The 27,169-nt window shown below is 44.3% G+C and overlaps 1 protein-coding gene across 1 annotated transcript in view; it reads left to right on the top strand.

Annotated features, from left to right (window-relative positions):
* LOC124596300 (protein BUD31 homolog) overlaps positions 1 to 27,169 on the top strand; it is a 53,468-nt gene that overhangs the window by 5,580 nt on the left and 20,719 nt on the right. Inside the window, exons 3-4 of the mRNA XM_047135405.1 lie at positions 22,880 to 23,002; positions 23,084 to 23,250. Of these exons, the coding sequence (XP_046991361.1) occupies positions 22,880 to 23,002; positions 23,084 to 23,250 (290 nt within the window). The remainder of the gene's footprint in view (positions 1 to 22,879; positions 23,003 to 23,083; positions 23,251 to 27,169) is intronic.

The following is a 27,169-nucleotide window of genomic DNA, read 5'->3' as shown; positions in this document are numbered from 1 at the left end:
TGAATGCAACCAATAATTTTTGTTTTGAATGACTGAAGTGGAAAAATCTAAGATGGCCTTATATGCCACATAAAGTGACATACATGCAATTGGCTTGCATGGTTTGCTAGACCCAAAATTATCTTCATTGGTAAAAATTTAGCTTGTTAGAGTATTTTAAAATTTGGGACATGCACGACTTGATCTTGGTTTTAAATGACCAAATGTATTTTACTACCTTCACTCTCATAAGCATTGATTGATCTTTAATCAGTTCGCACTCCCTGTACAGTTTATGCCCACTTTTATGTATGATCAGTATTCTCCATGAATTTGACATCAATTTTGATCCACTGCACTTCCCTCCATCGAGATTCTTAATAGTTTGCATTTGCCATCTGGCACTAATGCTTACACATGCATGTGTGTGTGACCTCCCATCCAGTATCCTTCCTCCGTCCTTTCTCCTCCCTCTCCCGCTCCAATTGCAATGTGCATTCCATTCAGCATTATCAAAAGCTTATTCTGAATCTGTAAACATGAGTTTGTGTTTCTGGGAGATGTCTTCTCAGTTAAGTTTTAGGGTCAGTATTTCCCATGTGTGTTCCTACATTTCATAGATTGATCAGTTTGGCATCTATCAGTAATTCCTTTCTTCCAATACGAGAGAAGGTAAGTTGCTACTCACCAAAAAGCGAAGATGCTGAGTCACGATAGGCACAATAAAAAGGTTCACACAATCATAGCTTTCGGCCATTAAGGCCTTTGTCAGCAGTACACACACACACACACACACACACACACACACACACACACACACACACACACACGCGCGCGCACGCCCACGCACGCACGCAAGTGCAACCTGCACACATGTCTGCAGTCTCAGAGAGCTGAAACTACACTATGAGCAGCAGCACCAGTGCATGATGGGAGCGGCGACTGGGTGGTGGTAAGGAGGAGGCTGGGGCAGGGAGGGGGAGGGATAGTATGGTGGGAGTGGCAGGCAGTGAAGTGTTGCAGTTTAGACGAAAAGCGGGAGAGAAGGGGGAGAGGATAAGTAGTGGAAAGGAGAGAAATTAAAAGACTGGGTGTGGTGGTGAAATGACAGCTCTGTAGTGCTGGAATGGGAACATTGAGGGAGCTGGATGGGTGAGGAAAGTGACTTAACGAAGGTTGAGACCAGGAGGGCTATGGGAACGTAGGATGTATTGCAGGGAAAGTTCCCACCTGCACAATTCAGAAAAGCTGGTGTTGGTGGGAAGGATCCATATGGCATAGGCTATGAAGAAGTCATTGAGATGAGGGGTATCATGTTTGGCAGCATGTTCAGCTACAGGGTGGTCCACTTGTTTTTTTGCCACAGTTTGTTGGTGGCCATTCATGTGGACAGACAGTTTGTTGGTTGTCATGCCTACATAGAATGCAGCACAGTGGTTGCAGCTTAGCTTGTAAATCACATGACTGGTTTCACAGGTAGCCCTGCCTTTGATGGGATAGGTGATGTTAGTGACTGGACTGGAGTAGGTGGTGGTAAGAGGATGTATGGGACAGGTCTTGCATCTGGGTTTATTACAGGGGTATGAGCCATGAGATAAGGGGTTGGAAGCAGGGGTTGTGTAAGGATGGACAAGTATATTGTGTAGGTTGGGTGGACGGCAGAATACCACTGTAGAAGGGGTGGGAAGGATAGTGGGCAGGACATTTCTCATTTCAGGGCACGACGAGAGGTAATCGAAACCATGGTGGAGAATGTAATTCAGTTGCTGCAGTCCCAGATGGTACAGAGTTAAGAGCGGAATGCTCCTCTGTGGCCGGACTTTGGGAGGTGGTGGGAGACTGGAAAGATAAGGCACGGGAGACTTGTTTTTGTACAAGGAGGGGAGGATAATTACGGTCAGTGAAGGCTACAGTGAGACCCTCGGTACATTTTGAGAGGGACTGCTCGTTACTCCAGATGTGATGATCACGGGCGGCTAAGCTGTACGGAAGGGACTTCTTTGTATGAAATGGGTGGCAGCTGTCGAAGTGGAGGTATTGCTGGTGGTTATTAGGTTTGATATGGACGGAGGTACTGATGTAGCCATCTCTGAGGTGGAGGTCCACATCTAGGGAAGTGGCTTGTTGGGTTGAGTAGGGCCAGGTGAAGCAAATGGGGGAGACGTTGTTGAGGTTCTGGAGGAATGTGAATAAGGTGTCCTCACCTTCAATCCAGATAGCAAAGATGTCATCAATGAATCTGAACCATGTGAGGGGTTTAGGATTCTGGGTTCTTAGGAAGGATTCCTCTCTTACCCTATCACTCACTGCACTCCCACCTTCTACATGCTTCCCAAAGTCCATAAACCCAACCACCCAGGACGCCCCATTGTGGCCGGTTACTGTGCCCCCACTGAGAGAATCTCTGCTCTCGTAGACCAAAACCTTCAACCTATTACCCAGAACCTGTCTTCCTATGTAAAAGATACCAACCATTTCCTCAACCGACTCTCCACAGTTCCTTTTCCCTTTACCACATGTGCCCTGCTCGTCACTATTGATGCCACCTCCCTGTACGCTAACAGTCCTAATGCCCATGGCCTTACTGCTATTGAACACCACCTTTCCATACACCCTATGGATTCCAAACCAACATGGTATGGTTTGGGATACCTCCATGGCATGGTATGAAGGTATGGACCTCCTTCCTAGTCTCCACGACCAACTATATATATCCTCACTCGCAATTACTTCTCCTTTGAAGGCATTACCTACAAACAAATCTGCAGTACAGCTAAGGGCACCTGCATGGCACCGTCCTATGCCAACCTATTCATGGGCCATCTAGAGGAATCCTTCCTAAAGACGCAGAATCCTAAATCCCTCATCTGGTTCAGATTCATTGATGACATCTTTGCTATCTGGATTGAAGGCGAGGACACCTTATTCACATTCCTCCAGAACCCCAACAACGTCTCCCCCATTTGCTTCACCTGGCCCTACTCAATCCGACAAGCCACCTTCCTAGATGTGGACCTCCACCTCAGAGATGGCTACATCATTACCTCCGTCCATATCAAACCTAATAACCACCAGCAATACCTCCACTTCGACAGCTGCCACCCGTTCCATACAAAGAAGTCCCTTCGTACAGCTTAGCCACCCATGATCATAGCATCTGGAATGACGAGCAGTCCCTCTCAAAATGTACCGAGGGTCTCACTGTAGCCTTCACTGACCGTAATTATCCTCCCATCCTTATACAAAAACAAGTCTCCCGTGCCTTATCTTTCCAGTCTCCCACCACCTCCCAAAGTCCGGCCACAGAGGAGCATTCCGCTCTTAACTCAGTACCATCTGGGACTGCAGCAACTTAATTACATCCTCCACCATGGTTTCGATTACCTCTCGTCGTGCCCTGAAATGAGAAATGTCTTACCCACTATCCTTCCCACCCCTTCTACAGTGGTATTCTGCCGTCCATCCAACCCACACAATATACTCGCCCATCCTTACGCAACCCCTGCTTCCAATCCCTTACCTTATGGCTCATACCCCTGTAATAGACCTAGATGCAAGACCTGCGTCATACATCCTCCTACCACCACCTACTCCAGTCCGGTGACTAACATCACCTATCCCATCAAAGGCAGGGCTACCTGTGAAACCAGTCATGTGATTTACAAGCTAAGCTGCAACCACTGTGCTGCATTCTAAGTAGGCATGACTATCCACAAGCTGTCTGTCTGCATGAACGGCCACCAACAAACTGTGGCAAAAAAACAAGTGGACCACCCTGTAGCTGAACATGCTGCCAAACATGATACCCCTCATCTCAATGACTGCTTCACAGCCTGTGCCATATGGATCCTTCCCACCAACACCAGCTTTTCTGAATTGCGCAGGTGGGAACTTTCCCTGCAATACGTCCTACTTTCCCGTAACCCTCCTGGTCTTAACATTCGTTAGTCACTGTCCTCACCCATCCAGCTCCCTCAGTGTTCCCATTCCAACACCACACAGCCATCATTTCACCGCCACACCAAGTCATTAGATTTCTTTTTATTTTTATTTCTCTCCTTTTCGCTACTTACCCCCTGCCCCCTTCTCTCCTGCCCTCCGTCTAAACTGCAACACTTCACTGTCCGCCACTCCCACCATACTATCCCTCTCCCTTCCCACCCCAGCCTCCTCTTTACCCCCACCCAGTCATCACTCCCATCATGCACTGGTGCTGCTGCTCGCAGTGTAGTTTCAGCTCTCTCAGACTGCAGACGTGTGTGGAAGTTGCACGTGTGTGTGTGTGTGTGTGTGTGTGTGTGTGTGTGTGTGTGTGTCTACTGCTGACAAAGGCCTTAATGGCCGAAAGCTATGATTGCGCGAATCTTTTTTTGTTCCTATTGCGACTCAGCATCTTTGCTTTATGGTGAGTAGCACCTTTCCTTCTCTCGTATTGTTACATAGTATTCTAGTAACTTGTGTTAGTATTCTAACAGACTACTTAATCTGGTGATTTGGTACTTACCTATTTGTTTTTAAGGAATAATGTTGGCAGTGCTTACTTCGAGATGAGATGAAAAGGCAAGGAATGTTTCATTAATTGTTTGTAATTAGCTAGTGATAAATGAGCAGGTAGGTAAAATATTCATAACAATGACTACAAGCATTTGTCCAATTCTGACTTCAATGTAAAAAAAAAGTGGGTTCTGTATTAGATAAAACAGCAATTGTAATGACAAAAGATAAGAAAAGGATCATGCTGGTATTTACACAAACATCGAATATTCCAGAATATACAAACATAAGGTATTTCAGTAACCTTTCAGTAATGTTAAACACTGAATTGTTGCTAGTGGTTGGTTTGAACTGGTGACCAGCAGCACACCAGCTGTCGACTCACTAACCACCACGCTCTACGCTGTACATGTCATAGTTTGCATCCCTCACCACCCTCGATGGTGTCACCGCGTGATATCCACGTCTGGCCAACCTCCGTGTTGCCGGTGTGCACCAACTGTTTTTCTGCCCTGGACGCCACAGACAGACTGACAAAGGGAGAATGCTGACACCTCTGTAGATTTTATGGAGGAGGATTCTCCAGCCTCTTCGCCCTGTAGCAGTGAGTCTTCTACAATGGCATGTTCACAGCCTTTGATCCAACACAGAGGACTTATGACTGTTAGGGATCGCAGCATCCACTTGTCCTCTGGCTCCAGGAAACTAAATTGAGTCCTCACAACCTCTTTGAGCTTTTGCATTTCTTCCTAGTCTGCTTTGACCTTCCCTGCCTGAAGACAGCGTTCCATCTCATGGAGGAGTCCTGTTGCTCATCTCGGATGATGTTCATAGTTATTCTCATCTCCCTGATGACCCAACTTCAAATTGTTGCAGTCCTCATTTTTCCTTCCTCACTTCACCTTTTCCCTTTGTAACGTTTACATCCCTCCATCATTCGATGTCACCAGGGCAGACTTCCTTCAGCTTATTGAGTAACTTTCTGCTGCTCAATAACTTTAATGCTTACCATCCCCTTTGGGGCTTGCCCAGAACCTGTCAGAGAGGGGTCCTCTTGTCTGGTCTGCTCAGTCACCTTAATCTCATCTGCCTTAACACAGGAGTACCCACATTCCTTTCAGACTCCACAAACACCTATTCCCATTTGGATCCATCCTTCTGCACTACCCAGCTTGCCCATAATCTTCAGTGGTCTGTCTTCTCTGACACGTACTGAAGTGACCATTTCCCATGTGCTTTTCAGTTGCTGACTCCTACCCCACCTATGTGCATACCCAAATGGCAGCTTTCTACGCTGACTGGATGCTTAACTCCTCCCTGGCGAGCTTCAACGAACAAAATTTCCCCAGTTGTGATGACCAGGTAGACTATCTTACAAATGTTACCCTTACCGCAGCAAGATATTCTGTTCCTTGTACTTCTTCTTTGCTGCGCCATGTCCTGTCCCTTGGTGCACTGAGACGCACCGCAACATAATTCGTATGCGGAGACATGCTCTGTGTTTTTTTAATCGTCATCCTAAGATGGTCAACTGCATTCGTTAGAGACAGTTGCGTGCACAGTGTCGTAGCGTTCTTTGGGGTAGAAGAAGAGCTAGCTGGATTTCTTTTACTAGTTCCTTTAACTGTTCCATGCCGTCTTTCGTTGTGTGAGCCAACCTCCAACGGCTGTCTGGGATGAAGGCCCATTCCCCAATTTCTTTCCTGACAGTAGCAGATAATGTAACAGTGGACCTTATTGCTATCCCCAACGCATTAGGCTGCTATTTTATTGAGATTTTGAGCTCCACCCACTGTCACCCTGCCTTCCTCCATTGGAAACGAATGGAGGCGGCTCTACCCTTCCCTTCTCAGAATTGTGAGTGCTACAACGCCGCCTTTACTATGAGGGAGCTAGATCATGCTGTTACTTCATCCAGATCCTCTGCCCCGGAGCTGGATGATTTTCACATTCAGATGTTGCAGGACCTTTCTCCTGTGGGCAAGGACTTTCTCCTTCATATGTATAATCGCATCTGGGCAGATGGCATGTTTCCCAGACACTGGAATGAAGCCACTGTCATACCCATACCTAAGCCCGACAAGGAGAAACACCTTCCTTCTAGTTATGCTCCATTTCTCACACCAGCTGTGTGTGCAAGGTGATGGAACATATGATTCATGCCCAGCTGGCATGGAGGCTAGAGTCTCACAATTTACTAACCACAGCACAGTGTGGATTTTGAGCATGCTGTTGTGTGATTGACCATTTTGTCACGTTGTCCACCCATGTCGTGAATGATTTGCTACAAAAATTCCCCCTGTGGTCGTATTTTTCGATCTGGAGAAATCCTAAGACACCTGCTGGAGGACTGCTATCCTCCATACTCTCTACGTGTTAGGCTTCCATGGCCGCAGGCCTCATTTCCTTCAGGAATTCTTAGAAAGACAGATTTTCAAGCTACATATGGGTTCTGCCTTGTCAGACAGGATTAGCCAGGAAAAGGGTGTGCCTCAGGGTTCTGTCCCGAGTGTCCTCTTTGCTGTTGCCATTAACTATATTATGACCTGTCTTCCACTGGGCATCTCAGTCTCCCTTTTCATTGACAATTTTGTGATCTATTGCAGTTCCCCACAGACTGTGTCCTTAAGTGGCCTCTTCAGCGATGTCTTGGTCATCTTAATTTATGGAGCATAGACAGTGCCTTTCGCGTTTGCACTGACAAAACCGTTCGTATGAATTTCTGGCAGCGTAATTGGTTTCTTCCACTGTCTTTACATCTTGGGCCTGTTGCTCTCCTGTTCGTTGAAACTACGAAATTCCTGGGGCTCATGCTTGATAGGAAACTTTCTTGGTCCCCCCATGTGTGTTACTTGGCCACTCAATGTGGTCCCCCGATGTCCTACATTGCGGTAATTCCAGCGGAGTGGATCGGATCACCCTTCTGTGTTTGTTTCAGTTCCTTTCCCGTTTGAAATTAGACTAAGGGTGTTTCTTTTATGCACCTGCACATCTGTCACTTTTACGCCATCTCAATACTATCTTCCATCTGTTTTGCCATTGGCGTCTTTAACACTAGCCAGGTTGAGAGTTGGTATGCCATAGCACCCAAACTACCAGTGTCATACTGCCATGACTTTCTGCTTGGTAGATAACAAATGCCATTTGTCTGCCATGCCTAGCCACCCATCCTACACCACCTTCTTTGATGATTTCTTTGATTGCCAGCATGGGGTGCATCCCTCTTCTGTTACCTCATGGAGTTCACTTTCAGCTCTTGCTTCGGCAGCTTAACTTCACTCTACCTGCCACTTTCCCAATGGGTGTGAACCCTTCATCGTCTTGGCTTTGTGCAGCAACCTGTGTTCACCTTGGCCTTCACTTGCTTCCTAAGGACACTGCTCCAACCTCGCTCAATCACCGTAAGTTTCACTACCTTTGCACAGAACTTTGCAGTAGCAGCTTTGCGTACGCTTATGGCTCTTGGACTGACTGTGGTGTCAGGTGTGTGTTCACCATTGGCACATATTTGGTATCAGCTTCCGGCATACTGCTCAGTATTTTCAGCAGAGCTCTTCACCCTGTATCAGGCCACATATTACAACCAGTGACACGGGGTTTTCAATTGCGTCATTTGCTCCGACTGTCTGTGCCCTTCAGGAGCCTCAGTGTGCTCTACACCATCCATCCCTCGGTCTAGCCACTGATGCTGCTGCCATGGCTGCAGTCCTTGCACCTCGGCCCGCTAGTTCTTCCACTCCCTTCGATGACCTGTGTTGCTGTCTGTCAGAAGATGGTGTCATGGTCCTCCCTTCATGGGAACACGCTCTGGGGAATTAAGCCTCTCCCATTGGTTTGGACGACCACCTCTTGGCTCTTTCACCATGGGGAGATCATTTTAGCTAGGTTGTGTATTGGGCACTGTAATTTTAGCCACCACTATTTGTTAAGTGGTGCTCCCCTACCACTAAGTGCTTATTGCCCTCAACCTCTGACAGTCCGTTTTATGGTGGAATGCCCTTTTTTAACAACTTATGTTCTCATTTATGTTTGTCGTCTGAGTTATTGGCCGTTTTAGCACGGGCTGTCAACTGCATTTTACTTTTTCTCTGTCATAGGAATATGGCGAAGGACATTTAATCTTTAGTTCAGGGCCTCAGTTTCTCTATGACGTGTTTTATGAGCATTTCTCAAAGTCCCTGATTTTAGCTGTCTTTCCTTCTGTCACCTGGACTTAACGTGTAGTTGCTTTTAACTCCTTTCTTCCCTTAGTGTCACCCCCTGCAGGTTCGGGGATTAGAATAGGCCCGCGGTATTCCTGCCTGCCGTAAGAGGCGACTAAAAGGAGTCTCAACTGTTTCGGCCTTTAATGTGATGGTCCCCATTGGGGGTTTGACCTCCATTTTTCCAAATTCAACATAAGTACGAGCCTTTTGGGGAAGGACACCTTAGTGGTGCACCGCGAGTCCTCTGTGCCCTAAGACCTTGGCACTCTTCATTGTCTTGGCGTCGTCACTGCACCCTCCATCCCTCATTTTGGGCTTACACACCTGATGGATTGTGTAAGTTACGCCCTTAGTGCGTCACCATCTGCACCCATGATCACTATGGACTACCCATGGCACCCAAAATCCAGCACGGTAGCCAGCCCGTTGTGGTGGGGTCGTCGTGTACCCTCTAGGTTGTAGCCCCCTGACAACACAGGGATCGTACTGCCAATGCCTGAGCTGACACCTCCCCACGTAAGCCATGGAGTCGATGCTCGTCTCTCTGGGGCATCAGGACTCCCGGCAACGGCCATCCTGCCAGGTGGCCTTTGCTGTGGCTGGGTGGCGCCCGTGGGGAGAACCCCTGGTCGGAGTGGGTGGCATCGGGGCGGATGCCCCGCAATGAAGCGGGTGAAGTCTCAATCCGGTGCTCGCACGACCGCCAACGTCTCTAAGTGTGGTAAGACATAATTTAATGCTGTGACATATAACCCCAAATCGTTCCCTTCCCTAGCCACGCCATGGGAGGAACGTAGGGCTGCGGACAGACAGGAGCCTTATTCACCGCAATACCTTGTGTGCAGCAGAACCGATGGGGATTCGTTTTTGGGGACTAAGCCTCTCTTCTTTGTTCACCATCTTGAAGATAAGTTTGGGGAAGTGGCATCTGTTTCCAAAATGAGGAGCGGGGCTATTTTGATACAAGCAGTTTCATCTGCACAGTCACGAGCGTTACTCGCCTGTGAGAAGCTTGGTGACATCCCCGTTAACGTCACTCCCCATAAGTCCTTATATTTGGTCCTGGGGATTATATTTCATAAAGATCTTCTGCTACCGTCTGATGCCGAGCTACGTGAGAACCTGGCAGGACGAGGTGTGCACTTTGTCCGTTGTGTCTTTAGGGGGCCCAAGGATAATAGGGTCGCTACCGGTGCCTTCATCCTGGCCTTTGAGGGTGACTGCTTGCCTGAGAAGGTCAAGGTCATGATCTACCGGAGCAATGTCAAGCCCTATGTTCCGCCCCCTATGCGGTGTTTCCAGTGCTGGAAGTTCGGACATATGTCCTCCAGATGCACTGCCAGCCCCATGTGTCGTGATTGTGGACGACCTTCACATCCTAATGCTCCATGTGCTCCGCCTCCCACCTGCGTTAACTTTGGGGAGCATCATTCTCTCTGCTCGCCAGACTGTGCAGTCTACCAAAGAGAGCGTAAGATACAAGAAATTAAGACCCTGGACCGTTTAACTTACCAAGAGGCAAGGAAGAAGCTAGAACGGCTCAACCCCACATCTATGTTGAGGAGTTATGCTGCTGCAACTCTGCCGCCACCAGTTCCTGCAAAGACTCCCTTCTCAGTTGGCCCACAAAACAGTAAAGTTACGCCTGCCCCACCGCTGGTAGGGGCCACACTCTCTTCCACTGCTCCTAAAACACCCGGTTTGGGAGCAGTGGACCCCGAACAACTGGGGACATCCATCCCCACCTCTCAGCCGGAGATGCACCAGCCTCCTCCGGCTGCTCAGCCGGAGAGGCAAAAGTCTCTTCCGGCTCCTCAGCTGGAGAAGCAACAGCCTCCTCCGGCTGCTCAGCCGGAGAGACAACAGCCTCCTCAGGCCTCACTTGTTCGGAAGGGGTCCCTTTGGGGGAGTCCCTTCCAAGGATTTTACCAGTGTCTCGCAAGACGCTAGCCAGTGGCTGAGGAAGCCACCAGCTGCTGGTCGAAGGCCTTCACGCTCTTCCTCTGTTCCTAACAATGCATCAGGAAAGCCCTCCCAGCATGCGAATCCTCCTCCCAAAAACAAGAGAGAGAAGAGGAAGCTCTCTAAGAAGCCTAAGGACCCAGTGGTTCCCGCGCCAACGCTTCCTGTCAGTTCAGCCTCTGAGGATGAGGTCGAGCTCTTTGCGTCCCCTGATGACCTCGATCTCACTGTCTCAGAAACGATGGCAGTTGCGACGTCAGTCACTCAGTCGGTAGCAGCATGTGACTGTGAAGTAATTTGCTTTTTCAGTACCTTAATGCCCCTACAGGACACGCTTTGTACAATCCTCCAGTGGAATTGTGGTGGTTATTTTAGCCATCTTCCTGAGCTACGACAGCTTCTCAGCATGACACCTGCTTTCTGCATTGCCCTCCAGGAAACCTGGTTCCCGGCAATGCGGACACCTGTCCTTCGTGGATACAGGGGTTATTACTGCAACCGTAGCACTTACAATAGTGTGTCAGGTGGAGCCTGCGTGTATGTCCTTACCTCTGTATATAGTGCTCCTGTGCCCCTTCTAACATCATTGGAAGCTGTGGCTGTCCGCGTAAGGACTACCCAGGACATAACCGTCTGCAGTGTCTATCTCCCTCCAGGTGGTACAGTCTCCCTGACCGAATTGGCTGCACTTGTCGCCCAACTCCCCATGCCTTTTCTTCTCCTGGGGGATTTTAACGCCCACAATCCCCTGTGGGGTGGAATGAAGGTTACTGGCCGAGGCAGAGAGGTCGAGGATCTCATCTCCCAACTCGACCTCTGCCTCTTAAACACTGGCGCCTCCACACATTTCAGTGTGGCGCATGGCACCTTCTCGGCCATAGATCTGTTGTTGTGCAGCCCAGGGCTTGTACCATCGGTCCACTGGAGAGTCCACGAGGACTTGTGTGGTAGTGACCATTTTCCCATCTTCCTTTCACTACCACAGCGTCGCTCCCTTGAACGCTTGCCTAGATGGGCATTTAGCAAGGCAAACTGGGACACGTTCTCCTCTGCTGCCACTGTTGAATCTCTCCCCCACGGTACCATCGATGTGGCGGTTGAGACACTGACTGCAGCGATTGTTTCCGCTGCAGAACATACCATTCCTCGTTCGTTAGGGTGTCCCCGGCGAAAGTCAGTGCCTTGGTGGTCTCCAGAGGTCACTGAAGCCATTAAAGAACGTCGGCGGGTTCTTCAGCGACATAAGCGGCACCCGTCTCTGGAGAACCTCATTTTATTCAAACGTCTCCGTGCTCAGGTCCGGAGGCTTATCAAACGGCGGAAACAGGAGTGCTGGGAGAGGTACATTTCCAACATTGGTTCCCATACTTCACCCTCCCAGGTGTGGATGAAGATTGCGGTAATCTACAGGTGTCCCAGGGCTTACCATCAACGGGGCGGTATCCACTGATGCCGATGCGATCGCCGAGCATTTCGCACAGCACTATATTCGGGCCTCTGCGTCGGGGAATTACCCGCCTGCGTTTCGCGCACTCAAACGCCGGGAGGAAGGCAAACGGCTTTCTTTTGCTTCTCGCCACCCTGAGGCGTATAACGCCCCATTTAGTTTGTGGGAACTCCAAAGTGCCCTGGCACAGTGCCCCGATACTGCCGCTGGGCCAGATGGCGTCCACAATCAGATGCTCAAACCCCTGTCCCCGGACTGTCAGCGATGTGTTCTTGCCATCTTCAACTGCATATGGGGCGATGGTGTCTTTCCGTCGCAGTGGCGAGAAAGTACCATCATTCCGGTGCTGAAGCCTGGTAAGGACCCGCTTAATGTGGATAGCTATCGGCCCATCAGCTTGACAAATACTCTGTGCAAGCTACTGGAATGTATGGTGAGTCGACGGCTGTGTTGGCTGCTCGAGTCTCGGGGTCTTCTGGCTCAGTGCCAGAGCGGCTTCCGTCAGGGCTGTTCCACCGCCAGTACTTTGGTCATCCTTGAGTCTGCAGTCCGCACTGCTTTTTCCAGGCGCCAACACCTCGTCTCTGTCTTTTTCGACCTCTCCAGAGCATATGACACGACGTGGCAGCACCATATTCTCGCCACGTTGCACGGGTGGGGTCTCCGGGGCTCTCTCACCATTTTTATTCAGAATTTTTTATCTGTTCGGACATTCCGCGTTTTAATTGGCACATCCCATAGTTCACTTCATATCCAGGAGAACGGCGTTCCACAGGGCTCTGTATTGAGCTTGCCCCTTTTCCTTGTGGCCATTAATGGCCTTGCAGGAGCAGTAGGGTCGTCTGTCTCACCCACGTTATATGCTGACGATTTCTGCCTCTTTTTCAGCTCCTCCACCATTAGTGTTGCAGAACGTAGGTTGCAGGGAGCCGTACGCAAGGCGCAGGCGTGGGCCATAGCCCATGGGTTTCAATTTTCTCCTGCGAAGACTTGTGTTATGCAGTTTTGTCAGCGTCGAACTGTCCATCCCCACCCTGAGCTTTATCTTCAGGATGCCATGCTCAGGGTTGTTGACACTTACCGTTTTCTGGGATTGCTGTTCGATGCCTGGCTTACTTGGCTTCCACATATTCGTCGGCTCAAGCGTCATTGCTGGCAGCGTCTGAATGCCCTCCGCTACCTCAGCAACACAAGTTGGGGTGCCGATCATAATACGCTGCTGCAGCTCTACAAAGCCCTCGTGCTGTCCCAACTGGATTATGGGAGTGTGGCGTATGGCTCAGCGTCGCCCTCAGCGTTGCAACTGCTGGACCCCGTTCACCACTGTGGGGTTCGACAGGCGACAGGAGCATTCCTCACCAGTCCTGTTAATAGCCTACTTGCTGAGGCTGGGGTTCCTCCGCTCCACATTCGGCGTCTACAACTCTTAGCCAACTATGCTGCCCACGTTCGTTGTTCGCCTCGTCACCCTAACTACAGTCTCCTTTTCGCTAATGCGGCAGTCCATACCCCACACCAGTGGCCTCGATCAGGCCATACCATTGGGATCCGTGTTCGGTCACTCCTTAGTGACCTCGAGTCTTTGCCTCTTCCATCTGCTTTTCAGGTCCACCCACATACACCACCTTGGTGTATTCGTCGGCCGCAGCTTCGGCTGGACCTCTCACAATGGCAAAAGGATTCAGTTCCTCCTGCAGTCTTGCGCCGCCAATTTCTTGCTCTCCTCGACGCATCTCGCAACTCAGAGGCTATCTATACAGATGGCTCGATGGTTGATGGCCGTGTGGCGTGCGCTTATGCTCATGTGGACTGTGTAGACCAGCGCTCCTTGCTGGACGGCTGCAGTGTTTACACCGCAGAGCTAACAGCCATTTTTTTGTGCCCGTGAGCGTATTCGTACCAGCACTGGAGAGTCTTTTGTCATTTGCAGTGACTCTCTCAGTAGTCTATAGGCTCTTGACCAGTGCTACCCACGCCATCCCATTGTTGTTGCCATCCAGGAGTCTGTTCATGCTCTTGAACAGCGTGGACATTCAGTAGTGTTCATATGGACCCCGGGACACGTTGGGATAGCGGGAAACGAACACGCCGACAAGTTAGCTAAAGACACCACCCGCAAACTGCTGTTGGAGATCGCCGGTGTTACGCCGTCGGGTCTTTGGGATGTGGGCAGACGAATGGCGCACTCTGTCTGTACCCAACAAGCTGCGGCGTGTGAAGGAGACCACGACCGTGTGGGGTTCCTCCATGCGGGCCTCTCGCAGGGATTCTGTTATTCTCTGTAGGCTCCGCATTGGTCACTCTTGGCTGACGCATGGTCATCTGCTGTGTCGAGAGGACCCCCCTCATTGTCGCTGTGGTGAAACCATGACGGTGGCCCATATATTGTTGGAATGTCCTCTTTTAACCGCCCTCAGGCGAACTTTTAATCTCCTGGGTGATTTATCATCTCTTTTAGGTGACGATGTCTCTATGGTAGATCGTGTTTTAAGTTTTATTCGAGCAAGTGGCTTTTATAGGTCCCTCTAATTTTATTGCATCGCCCTCTTTTGTGCTGTATATTTTACTTAGTTTTGTGTTGTCATTCGACTCCACCCTAATCTTTTAGGCTGGAGGTTTTAACGTGTTGCAGAGTGGCTGGCTCATCCTATTATTTTCGTGATCAGCCAGCCACAGTCCTCTGCTGTGCAGTTTTAATTCCTTCTGCCTTTGTTCTCTCTGTTGGTTTTGTTGCTGTGCTCCGTTTTCCGTGTTGTTTTACCATTGACCATGGGGCTTTTCTTCCCCCGGAATTTTTATTTTAGTTCTTCGGCTGACTGGTGGAAAGTTTCACTGTGCTCTGTGTTTTTATGAAACAAGGGACCGATGACCTTTGCAGTTTGGTCCCTTTAATCTTTAAACCAACCAACCAACCTTCCCTTAGTGTCCTATGATTCTGACATGGACGTGTATGACCCTAGTTGTTTTTGTGCCGTAAAATAAAACAAAACAGCTCATGGCATTGCTCCCTCTCTTGGAGAAACAGTGTCTCGCAGTTTCAGAAGTTCTCAATGGAGCTAATTACACCACAGTGGATCTAGATCTTGTCTATGGTCCTCTGTATGGATCCTTGTGTTCTGTCATCCTCTTCATGGAGATTAGTTTCAAAGATAACCCTCCCATCAAACATCGGTGATCGTCAAACGGATCTTAAGTTTCCTTGAACAAGAAACTTCAAAGTTCGACCTGTGCCTCAGGACTTCGTATGGAGGTCAGTGGGCGACCCCTCTACAATTTTGTGTTCTTAATTAAGTTTTGTAAACCTTGGCTTCATATGCGACATCTGACAAACAAGTAAGGGTACAAAACTGCCCAAAGTAGCACTTTTGTAACTTTACTGCACATCCTACTTTCCACACTGACATAAAAATCCATACATAGTCTCCCTGGTCTGTATTCCACTAATCAGTTCTCGGTCTTTCTCGTGGGAGTCCAGGATCCATATACAAGCCAACTGCCTTGATTCTCAGTCCAGATGGTGAGCTGTTTCCGGGAGTCATCCTAAATATTGTCTGATTGAAACGGGAACTTGTACTCTATTATATTGGATTTGTGACCATGAAGCAGAAATAAGTGTGAAGCCTTTAGTGTCTTGCTTCACTGTGTTATGTGCAAATATCACAACAGGTATTGTTGGATCCCAGTCTCTCTGTTACAAATCACCATACGTTGAGAGCATATATGCCAACATCATAATAAAGGATTCTGTGAGGCCATTCATCTTGTATGGTAAGCAGTTGTCATCCTGTGGATGATATTGCAAAGTGAAACTATCCAAAATACCTGCATCGACTGGAAAAATTTTCGTACTGGAGATCACCCACGGTGCTCCAAACTTCAGAATGATATCTTCTCTGGAGAATTTGTCAATTTCTGGAGATTTGGCAGTCAGCACAGCTTTGGAGACGGCACAGTGGATGAGGTAATCAGTGTAGATTATTGTACGTAGATTCCTGTTTGTGGACTTTGGGCACCTCCCTAAGATGGGGATTCCAGTTTGTTCAGATGGTGCTGCTGCAGGTTGGATTAGTACCAAATGTCCCAGAAGTAATTGCAGCTTGTGCTTCCATTGTTGGCATTCCTTACAGTAGATCTCATAATGTCTAAAGAATCGATAGAGACCGGGGTGTGATACCTGTATCTTATTCTGTCTGTAGTATTCACAATGGAGCATCATGGAAGTACTTATGGATTGCTGGCTCCAAATGAGCTAGGATGGCAAGCAAACATTTCTGCCCCCATATGATCATCGTCCCTCTTAATACACTATTTTGTTCATTAATTGGAATTGTCCTATGATCGGTTCCTTATTTTTCAAGGTGTCCATGATTTTGTGCCATGCTGGATCACCCCTCCCTTCAACAGCAGTGTCATTTAATGCAGTATGACTAAGCTTTTGTCCACACTGCTGTGTTCTGCCAAAGGATTCCTTGAAAGGCAATCAGTATCATTGTGTTTGCATCAATTTTTGTATGCCATCATGCTGTCATACTCCTGAAGCGTCAAGTCTCCCATCTTGCCAGTCAACCTGACTCATCCTTCAGGCTAGTCAGCCAGTATGGAGAACGGTGCTCCATCATAACGCTGAATGAGTTGCCTAGCAAATATGACTGGAACTTGTTGATGGTCCAAACAACTGCAAGGCACTCTTTCTTGTTGTAATCTATCTTGGACATGGAGAGTACTCTCGGAGCATAAGCTGTCGCCTTTTCAGCACATTTCTGAATTTGTACTAAAGTGCTCATATAGCTAAACTGTTAGTGTTGATGTGCAGTTTTGTGTTGAACATTCTTGTTAGACATTGCTAGAACTGGAAAATGTCTGTGTGCTGAGGAATTGGAAAATTGGTGACTGCTCTTACTTTCTCTGGATCAGGACAGACTCCATTGCCATTTACTAGGTGCCACGGGATTTTTATTTCTTCGGTGACAAAGGAGGACTTCTGTGGATTGAGGCGGAGACCTACAGTCTGAACACAACTTCATCACAGTTGTCAAGTAACTTAGATGTTCTTCAGATATCTCTTGGAAAAACAAAAATGTCGTCCAGCCGGCAAAGATACATTGGCCACTTAGTGTCAAACCAAGTTGTCTGTCATATGTTCTAAGATTGCTGAAGTGTTACACAGTTCAAAAGTCACAGCTTTAAACTAAGAGGCCATCAGGAAATATGAAGGCAGTCTTTTGCTAGTCAGCCTTGTCAAGTGACAGTTGCCGTTCGTGGCAGGTGGTCAAACTTGTAAGCGCTCACCTAAACAGCAGTGATAAAAGAATACCACATGTTATTTTGGATACATTGCAGTGCTTATCATGATCTCTGGATGGTGTCTATGTAATACAGCTATTAAATATATCTTGCTCTTTCTAGTTTTCATTAATTTAATGTCTTCTGTGATTTCAAACTTGCATTCAGTGAAGGTCTGTGTACATTTGAGTGGTAACGTCAGCCTGATATCTAGTACTCAGGTGTTTAAGATTCATTTCAGTGCTTTGCCTGATTTCCTGTTAGTGTTACCTGCCAAAGCATTCACAACAAAGTGCCAGAGTTTGACGTGCTCCTGAAAAATATCGAAGTTCACATAATACTAGGTGCAAAAAACCAGTTGAAACTTGAAATTGATTGCAGTGAGATTTTTGGAGAAATTTTAAATGTATGTGGAAAGGATGTGCTAGTGGGAAATGGGGCTGGTGTATTTGTTGCAGTAGCCAAGACACTCAAATCCACAGAGGTAGAAATTGAAGCTGCATGTGAGATTGTTTGGGCAAGAATCAGTATCAGGGGTGGGCATAAAATTATAATTGGATTCCTTTATCAATAACAAGACTCACCTCCTTAAGTAACCGAAAACTCAGTTTGCTTGTAAGTAAATTCCCTAATCGCACAGTAATCATTGGTGGAGGCTTTGATCACCCTACAATCAACTGCGAAAATTACAGTTCTGTTAGTGACCAGCATTACAAGATATCCTGTGAAACCTTACTAAATGCCTTCTATGAAAACTACTTAGGACAGATAGTTCAGAATCCCATGCACGATGGAAATATTCTAGAGCCTATGGCAACTAATAGACATGACCTCTTTGAGGATGTAGGTTTTGAAACTGGTATCAGGACTGCAACACAGTTGTGGCAACAATGATTACCAAAATACAAAGGGCGGCTAAAAAACTAGAAAATTTTATCATGTTCAGTAACCTAGGGGGAAAAAAGCAAGTGTCATGTCTCCATGAGGAACTTGAAACTTTCAGCACAGGACAAGATTATGTAGAGGAACGAGGGCTCAAGTTTGTTTATATATAAAACAAAGATGATATAACTTACCAAACGAAAGCGTTGGTATGTTGATAGTGACTCGTTTGGTAAGTTACATCATCTTTGTTTTTAGATAATTTTTCCCACATGGAATGTTTCCCTCTGACATGTACTCAATAGAACACTTCATGATGGGAGGAAACCTCCGTAGTATACAGTCACTGTAAAAAAAGTAAAAGATCAGTCTGTTGCATAATAAGTGTAAAACAAAGCATAGGGCTATAGATTGAGAGTTTGCAAAATGAAACATGTTGGGCCGTCAAGAGAGCAATGCCTGAAGCCTTCAATGACTACTGTGGCAAAAATTGTCAAATGGTCCTTCAGAAAACCCAAAGAAATTGTGGTCATATGTAAAGGCTGTTAGTGGCACCAGAGTCTGTGTCCAGTCCATGGCGAATGAGACAAGAACTGAAATGTTGCGGTAACACAGCAAAAGCTGAAATACTTAACTCCATTTTCAAATTTTCCATTACATAGGAAAACCCAAGAGAATAGCCACAATTTAATCCACATACCACTGAACAGATGAATGAAATAAATATTAGTGTCAGTGGAGTTCAGAAACAGCTGAAAATGTTAAAATTGAGCAAAGCTCCATGGCTTGTTGGAATCCCTTCAGATACTGTACTGAATTTGCAGCTAATTTAACCCCCTCTTTTAACTATAATCTATCGTAGATCCCTTGAACAAAAAGCCATGCCCAGGAGAAAGCTCAAGTCGCACCCATTTATGAGATGGGTAGTAAAAGTGATTCATAAAACTGCCATCCAGTATCGTTGACAATGATATGTTGTAGAATCTTAGAACATATTCAGAGTTCAAACATAGTGAGGTACCTCGAGCAGAATGACCTCAATGCCAGCAAGCATGGATTCCGAAAACATTGACCATGTGAAACCCAACTCACACTTTTCTCATACAACATACTGAAAGCTTTAAATCAAGGCAGTCAGGTAGACATAGTAATTCTGATTTTCAAAAAGCAATTGACTCATCACTGCACCTACACTTCTTGTTAAAAGCATGATCATATGTGGTATCAAGTGAAATTTGTGACCTGATTGAGGATTTTTGGGTAGGGAGGCAGCAACATTTTGTTGTGGATGCAGACTCATAATCACATGTAGAAATAATTTTGGGTGTGCCCCACGGAAGTGTTTTGGGACCCTTGCCTTTCATGTTTTATTTTAATGGTAACCTCAGGTTTTTTTGCAGATGGTGCTGTATCTATAGTGAAGAACTGTCAGAAAGGAGCTGCATAAATATGGAGTCATCTCTTGATAAGGTTTCAAAGTGGTGCAGAGATTGGCAACTTGCTTTAAATGTTCAGAAATGTAAACTTGCACACTTCACAAAATTTTAAAAAAAGTGCAGTATCATTTGATCATAATATCAGTGAGTCACAGTTGGTATTGACCAACCCATGGAAAAAATTGGGTGTAACAGTTAATAGGGATATGAAATGGAATGGTCACATGGGCTCAGTTGTGGGTAATGTGGGTGTTAGACTTTGCACTACCCCAGTATTTTACCAATAATCCAATCAGTCTACAAAAGTGATTGCCTAGAAATCACTCGTATGACCTGTTCTAGAATATTTCTCAAGTGTGTAGGACCTGTACCAAATAGGAATAGCAGGGGATATTGAATCTATACAGAGAAGAGCAGCATGAATGGTCACAGATTCATGTGATCCATGGGAAAGTGTCTCAGAGATGCTGAAGAAAATGAACTGACACTCTTGAAGGTAGACGGGCACTGTCCCAGGAAAGGCTACTGACCAAGTTTCAAGAAGTGGCTTTAAATGACTATTCTAGAAATATACTGCAACTGCCTATGTATCACTCACAAAGGGATTTAAGGACAGAAGAATATTCACAGAAGCACGGAGGCAGTCAGATGATGTTACTTCCTGCACTAGAGGCCAGTAGCTGCTATCTGCACCAAAAAGACAGCTTGTGTTTTACATGGATCAGTTTGTCTTCCGTTCTCAACTGCTGTGGTGTAATCCTGACAAAGTATTCTGGGGAGAGGGGGAAACCATAATTGGCATGTTTGTAGATGGGTTCATTGGAAAATGAAAATTAACAGCAAGAAATTCTTTTTCACCAGGGCAACACTCAAGTCAGCACAGTGGTACTAATAAGTGTGAAAGGGCATCATCAGGGATGTAGATTTGACAATATTCCGATGTATTCTCCTAATTCAATCCAAAATGATTTGTTGTTGTCCTGTAACTTACAAATTTAACATAATGGAAAGAAACTTTCTTCAAGTGAAGAAGTGGTTGACTTTAAGAATGCTTTGGAGAATATGATAAAAATAATTTTTCTAATAAACAGAAAAATGGTTTGCAACATAATTTTTTGAGTAAAAATAGAATTTAAGCTATGTATTTCTATTATTATAATATTGTTTGATTAATGCTTTCCTTTTACCAGGTCTATCACACACTTTACTAATTGAATAATGAAAAATATCATATAAAGATGTGAAACAAATACTAACAAAGAGATAGAGGGGCCGGCCAGTAACTAACAAAGAGATAGAGGGGCTGGCCAGTACTTACCTCAGTCAGTACAGCCGATAGATACAGAAAACAGAAAAATTTTTACCCTAGCTTTCGGAACTTTGTTCCTTTATCCCCTTTTTTCCTCCCTCTCTCCTCCCTGACAAAGGAACAAAGTTCCGAAAGCTAGGATAAAAAAATTTCTGTTCTTTGTATCTATTGGCTGTACTGAGCTAAGTACTGGCCAGCCCCTCTCTCTCTGTTAGTAAACATACTTTACTATTGGTCAGATTGAACCACACTTGCTGTTAAGATTACTGCCTGCTAATAGTGCCATCATTAGTAGTATTGATACCATTTTCTATTTGTCAGGTCCTCTAAAATATATTCCACAAGAAAAAAAAAATTACAGCTGTAAGAGGGTAATATATGATATGTAGCTATTGGGAATAAGCTGTTGCAAACTAGCATTGAATTACTTGATAGTTGGGAGCCATTTTCTGTTGCCAGTTCATTAAATGGTTTTTTTTACGATGAACAGTAGTACTGTGTGTTGTGACAAAGCAAGCTGGGATATTTTTACTTCCCCTCTTGTTTTGCCATCTGCCTCCTTAAAATTCATTTTTTAATTTCTGACTAATTGCCATTAACATACGTGAAAGTAATCTGCATGCCCATAAAAGGGAAAGGTTGGTCCTCAGTTTAAAAAAAAATATAGCGTCAGATCTAATTTTTTGCTTTAGTTTCATGTATGTAATTGATTTCCTAATTTATTTCGATTATTCCTAGTTAATACTTTTGTTATTGGGTAATTGTTTCATAACTTAAATGCTATTGTTGACTTATATTTGTTTATAAGTTCTGTACTAATTATAAATATTCAGAAGAACAACTAATAGGATGCTTAAAATATTTATTTGGCTCTATTCGAAAACATGTTAGCAAAGCCAGTCCTTAATTAATTCCAAAGTAATTTGTCCAAAGTATTGTTTGCGTAACTATATCTTTTAATTTCATCTTTTATACAAATAATTCGGCCTAACTCTTGCAGTAGAAGAAACTGTGATAAAGATGGAATTTTTCGATGTATTCAGTTAATTTAATGAGTTAAGTTTTAATTGTAATTTCTGTAAATTAAATATCAAATAGTGTGTAGTTTTGGTGCTGATATATAAGGGCCTGATTTTTGGTCCCAAGTAAGTCAGTCCACGGCCAAATCTCAGACAAGAACCCGTAGTGGTTAGACCAGCAACTATGCATCAACTTAACTGTGAAATAAGTGTTACACAATTAGGCCATGTGTTAAAACAATGACAGTGTCTGTTCCATATGTACCTTTTTATTCTTCGTGAAGTGTGTGGTTAGGCTTTTACTGCTCATCTACAGTAAACTATTGTAGCAGTATGTGGATGTTTGCTTGCAACCTATTAATGAGGCTTATCGAAAGTTTAACAATAGTTAATTGGCCATATAACTGAGTAATATTGGGGGATTGTGAACAGTGAAAGTAAGGAACTGTGAAATGCAACTGTGCACCTGTTGGCTACATCATTTAAAGCAGTCGTCGTTTAACTACAATCCCTATTTTTCAGCCGGTATCACAATGCAGTATATCGACACAGAGGACAATCGACAAAGAAATAAAGCAGGCGAACGTCACAGTGTGTCTACAGATCTTTTATATATGCAATATATTTACCCGTATTTAACAATGGTTTCTGTTATTTTTAGAATAATAACAGAGAAGCTATACTGTAACTTTGTATGTTCTCAACATTACTTTATTATAATCAGAGGACACACGCAAATTCAGCGGATCTACATTAAGATTTTAATCTGCTATTTGAGATGATTTGAACTAGTCATACATTCCTCCAGTACAAGCAGTCTTAAACTTTTGAAATATGTGTTGTAATGTTTTTTATTGTTAAAGCTGAAACGGAACCTCATGAAGGAAAGCGAAAAGTGGAAGCTCTGTGGCCCATATTTAAAATTCATCATCAGAAATCGAGATATATATATGACCTGTTTTATCGCAGGAAAGCTATCAGCAGAGGTAGGTAGACAGTATTTCATTAATAAAACTAATTATCAGAGGTGTGTGAGATTGTTGAGTTATATTGGCTTGTTTTTCCAGAGCTGTATGAGTACTGCCTCAATGAAAACATTGCAGATAAAAATCTGATAGCAAAATGGAAGAAACAAGGATATGAAAATCTGTGCTGCTTGCGGTGTATACAGACAAGAGATACTAACTTTGCAACAAACTGTATATGCAGGGTACCAAAGGGCAAACTTGAAGAGGTAAGCAGTTTTTGATGCTCCAAAGAAAATACTTTATTTTGAATTTTATTTTTTATTGGTTTCAGACAAAGCTCATTTCACTGGATATAATAATGTCGTGTAACGATACAAATGAGATTCATTTGACTTCATTACAAAATATAAAAACACTATATTAAACAACAAAATTATACACAGGTGTGTAGGTAATGAAATATAAGTAAACTCCACAGTTGTCACCAACAGAGGTGTCAGTACTGAGGAGGCTAGTCCCCCATCCCAACTGGTCATGAAAAAATGAATTTCCTGCAGAGTGAATTTCTGAAGCTAGCAATTGCTGATTGAAACTACATATCTTCTGCAAAACTGATTATAAGGGTGCGCTGTCGGGTGTGCCTGGATTTAGCCATACTGTATGATCATCGTTCTTTAGATTTTGATTTATTTGACCACTGAAACATAATCCGCAACAGATTTTGTAATTTAACCATTTCCATTGTAATGGATAATTGATAGAGGATCTGATCCGCAACATGTTGTGGCGAGATAGAACTGTTGTCTCACGAGTGAGGAATTGCCAAATTTGCATGTATTAAGGTCCTAGGAAGTTATTATAATACAGTCTCCACAAATATGCATAGCTGCTGATTGGATACAGTCCGAACATTTTGCCATGACACAAGGGCACAGTCGTACGTGTACCATATTGTTTCTAATTAAGTGTGTACAGATGTGTGTCCTACGGTCAGCTTCCCACTCAGTGCAGTGTAAGACAAAGCTTTCAGGATGTTAAGTATCTTCCATGCTTAGGCTGGAGTTCAGTAACACATCTTTGGTAGTTCAGTCAAATGTTGTGCCACATACCCACAAATATAACAAGAGTATCATTAAAATAGTATGGTTATTAATAAGCAACTGAAAGGTGGCACTAATTCTAGCAGTTCATTCTCCTTTAAACTGTAGTAAATTATTTTTTATTATTATTTTAGATGAACAATATCTACACACACACACACACACACACACACACACACACACACACCATCTCACTTGAGCAGTGTAAAAGTCCATAACGAAACAGAAAAACAGAAAATAGCAAATTTTTGCACAAATTTCTGTTTTACATATTCCCTGTAGTCTCTCTCTCACGGTTTTTCATAGAATAGAGTATTCGGAAGACGTCCTTCACACTCTGTACATGCAACACTTGTTCTGTGTAGGGATGTCTGTTGATGAACTCCATCTGCCACTCACCACTCAAGGAGTACCTGAAGCAAATAATATAATAAAAAAATAAACATTTGAATGTAAACATAAGACAATGCAGGTATGGAAAATTTCAAATTTCTGGTACTGAAGGGGAAGACAATCATGAAACTGATCGAAAATGTAAATTTTAAATTTAATTTTTATTTATTAGTGGAACTCCTGGACAGTAATTTCCCATAGTTTGTGATGAAATTTCATCTGAAGTGCCTCAAAAGTAATTAAATGTGTGACGTGGTCTTCCTGCCACGCCCACTTTGCTAAGTCGGTGGACAGTGATTTTGTGGATTAATTCCGAGCAAACATGCACAGGATACATCTAGAAGGCTGTGATATACACTCTTTGGTTTTATAATCATCTGTGATTTCCACTGGAAGACAGAAAGGGCATTGAACACAACAGACTCAAGACGATGACGACGACGATGATGATGGTAGGCACTCTGAAAGTGTATTATGGCAAGGCTGTCAGACTGCCTATCCAATGTAAGTGACATCAAAAGTGTAGTATTTGCTACATGTTTCCACATAGTCAACAGATGAACATCCCATTCATCTTCTGTGCCGCATTCGGGGGGGGGGGGGGGGGGGGGGGGAATAGTACACCTGGAAAAAATGACGTCGATTTTGATCCAATTACAGACATCCCACCTGTGGAATAGTACCTGTTCTGATAGTGGTTTCAGCATCGTCCACCAACAGATAGCACAGTGGCATAGTTACCTGAGCAACATCAGTGTCTACCATTTAATACAGGGTGTTTGTGCGGACAAAGAAAAAAAATTCCCAGATTTTTCCCGGTTAAAAATACTTTCTCCTGGGTGAAAATACACTTTTATCATGTTAAGTAACAGTATATTTTCCATCGGAACTGTAAAACTTATCAATCCTTTGAGTGGTTATGGTCTGATACACAGGCGTAGAATTTCCCTGCACTTTAGAAAACGAAACTCAGGGATAAAGACACGTTTTGGAAATATCTGCGATGTGCAGCAACACATATGCTGCATTTTTTCGTATTACGAAAGTATATATTGGAATTCCAACAAACACCGCATGTTACTTTCAGAGTCACTGAAATTGAGATTGCGATGCACTTTTGTAAGCCAGTCATAGCTCATGTCACATGATCTCGCCAGCCGATGACAGCGGATATTCAGAGCATAGGACACGTGATGTAGTCAGCCAACAGCAACATCACTGTTTAGTAGCACGAACGCACAAACAGGAAAAGTTAATAGTTTAAAGTAACACACATAGTGTAACTACAAGAAAAGCAAAGCTTTCACGTATAATATTGGTCTCTAAGGTTAATAATATGCAAGAGAAGCTGATCTTTCATGTATAGTGTTGATCTTTTTTACGCGTGTTACACTGTAAGATACATCACACAAATGTGAAAGTAAAATTTTTGATATTGGCATAAATGTCTGATCTAAAGGGTTCAAAATTTTTCTAAATGCCTCATCATCAAAGAGTTGATTTTTAAATGAGAGTCAAATGCTCTTAGAGTTAAGAAATTCATAGTACATTCTCGCACATAGTTCAACTTACGTAAAAGGATATTTACTTTGAAAGTAATGCTTTTCAAACCACCATTTGCAGTATTTTCCCACGGCCTGTTAGAAATAGGTTCGTTCCAGCAGTTGCCAGAGAGCACAGATAACAGACGACACCGCGCTTGCGCAGCTACTATGACGTAAGAAGCTTGTACGTACGTATGTGTAAAACACTAAAAGATCATACATCAGAGGATACTCCAAAAGCATCGGAATTTTGTGAACCATACTAAAATGTGCACATTTCAAGTGCACATTCGTATGTCCAGATTCCCAGTGAAGCTTTTCAGTATGGTTTTTGGGATGTAAATTTTCTTGGAGCACCAGTATTGTATTATATCATGTTTGGTTCTTTATTATGGCATAATGCCATACGTGCTAGAAGATGAAAAACATGCACTTGAAGTGCAATGAACAGTTGAAACCAACCAGTACTGTGGAATTAAACATTTTGTTTCAAATACGTTGACTGCCTCTACAGAAAAGGTTAATTATAGTCAAATTTCTTTAGCAAACAGACAAAAATAACTTCATTGTTCTGCAAGGTGATTAATGCTTGACTGTCAGAAAGGTGGAAATAAAATAAAAGCTGAAACTGATAACATATTTTAGCCTTCCATAATTATGTGAATGTATTTTAATTCACTTGATAACTCCTGGCCACAGATATCCATTTGTTTTCATTTGACACGAGAGTAAACGAAGAGGAAACAGCAAAATAAGTAAATGTAAACATGGATCACTTGGAGACTACCCACTATAACTCGGACTGCTCTGCACCTCAGCCCCAGATCTACCATATTTGCGAAACGGGTCAATACAAAAAAAAATCGATTTTTCAAAAATATGTTAATCTTGTAGCGCACATCTTTCTGAAAAGTCTGAAACATAAAACGTGTGTTCGAGTAAATGTGAGCGTGTTATAAGGTCTTAAGTGTGCCAAAATGCAGTGCCATGCCTCTTCATACAGCATTTTTCTATTGCATGTCACTGTATTTCACTCTGTGGAATTGAAACATGTATATTTTGTAACGGACGCCATCAAACTATATTCAGAACAGTGGAAATTGACATATCCTGTGGTGCCTCTCCTGCTCCCTGTCGTCTGGTTTCAA

The sequence above is a fragment of the Schistocerca americana genome, chromosome 2 (genome assembly GCF_021461395.2).
Source record: "Schistocerca americana isolate TAMUIC-IGC-003095 chromosome 2, iqSchAmer2.1, whole genome shotgun sequence".
Classification (NCBI taxonomy): Eukaryota; Metazoa; Arthropoda; class Insecta; order Orthoptera; family Acrididae; genus Schistocerca; species Schistocerca americana.
Note: the sequence above shows the minus strand (reverse complement) of the source record. Positions and strands in the feature narration are given on the sequence as shown.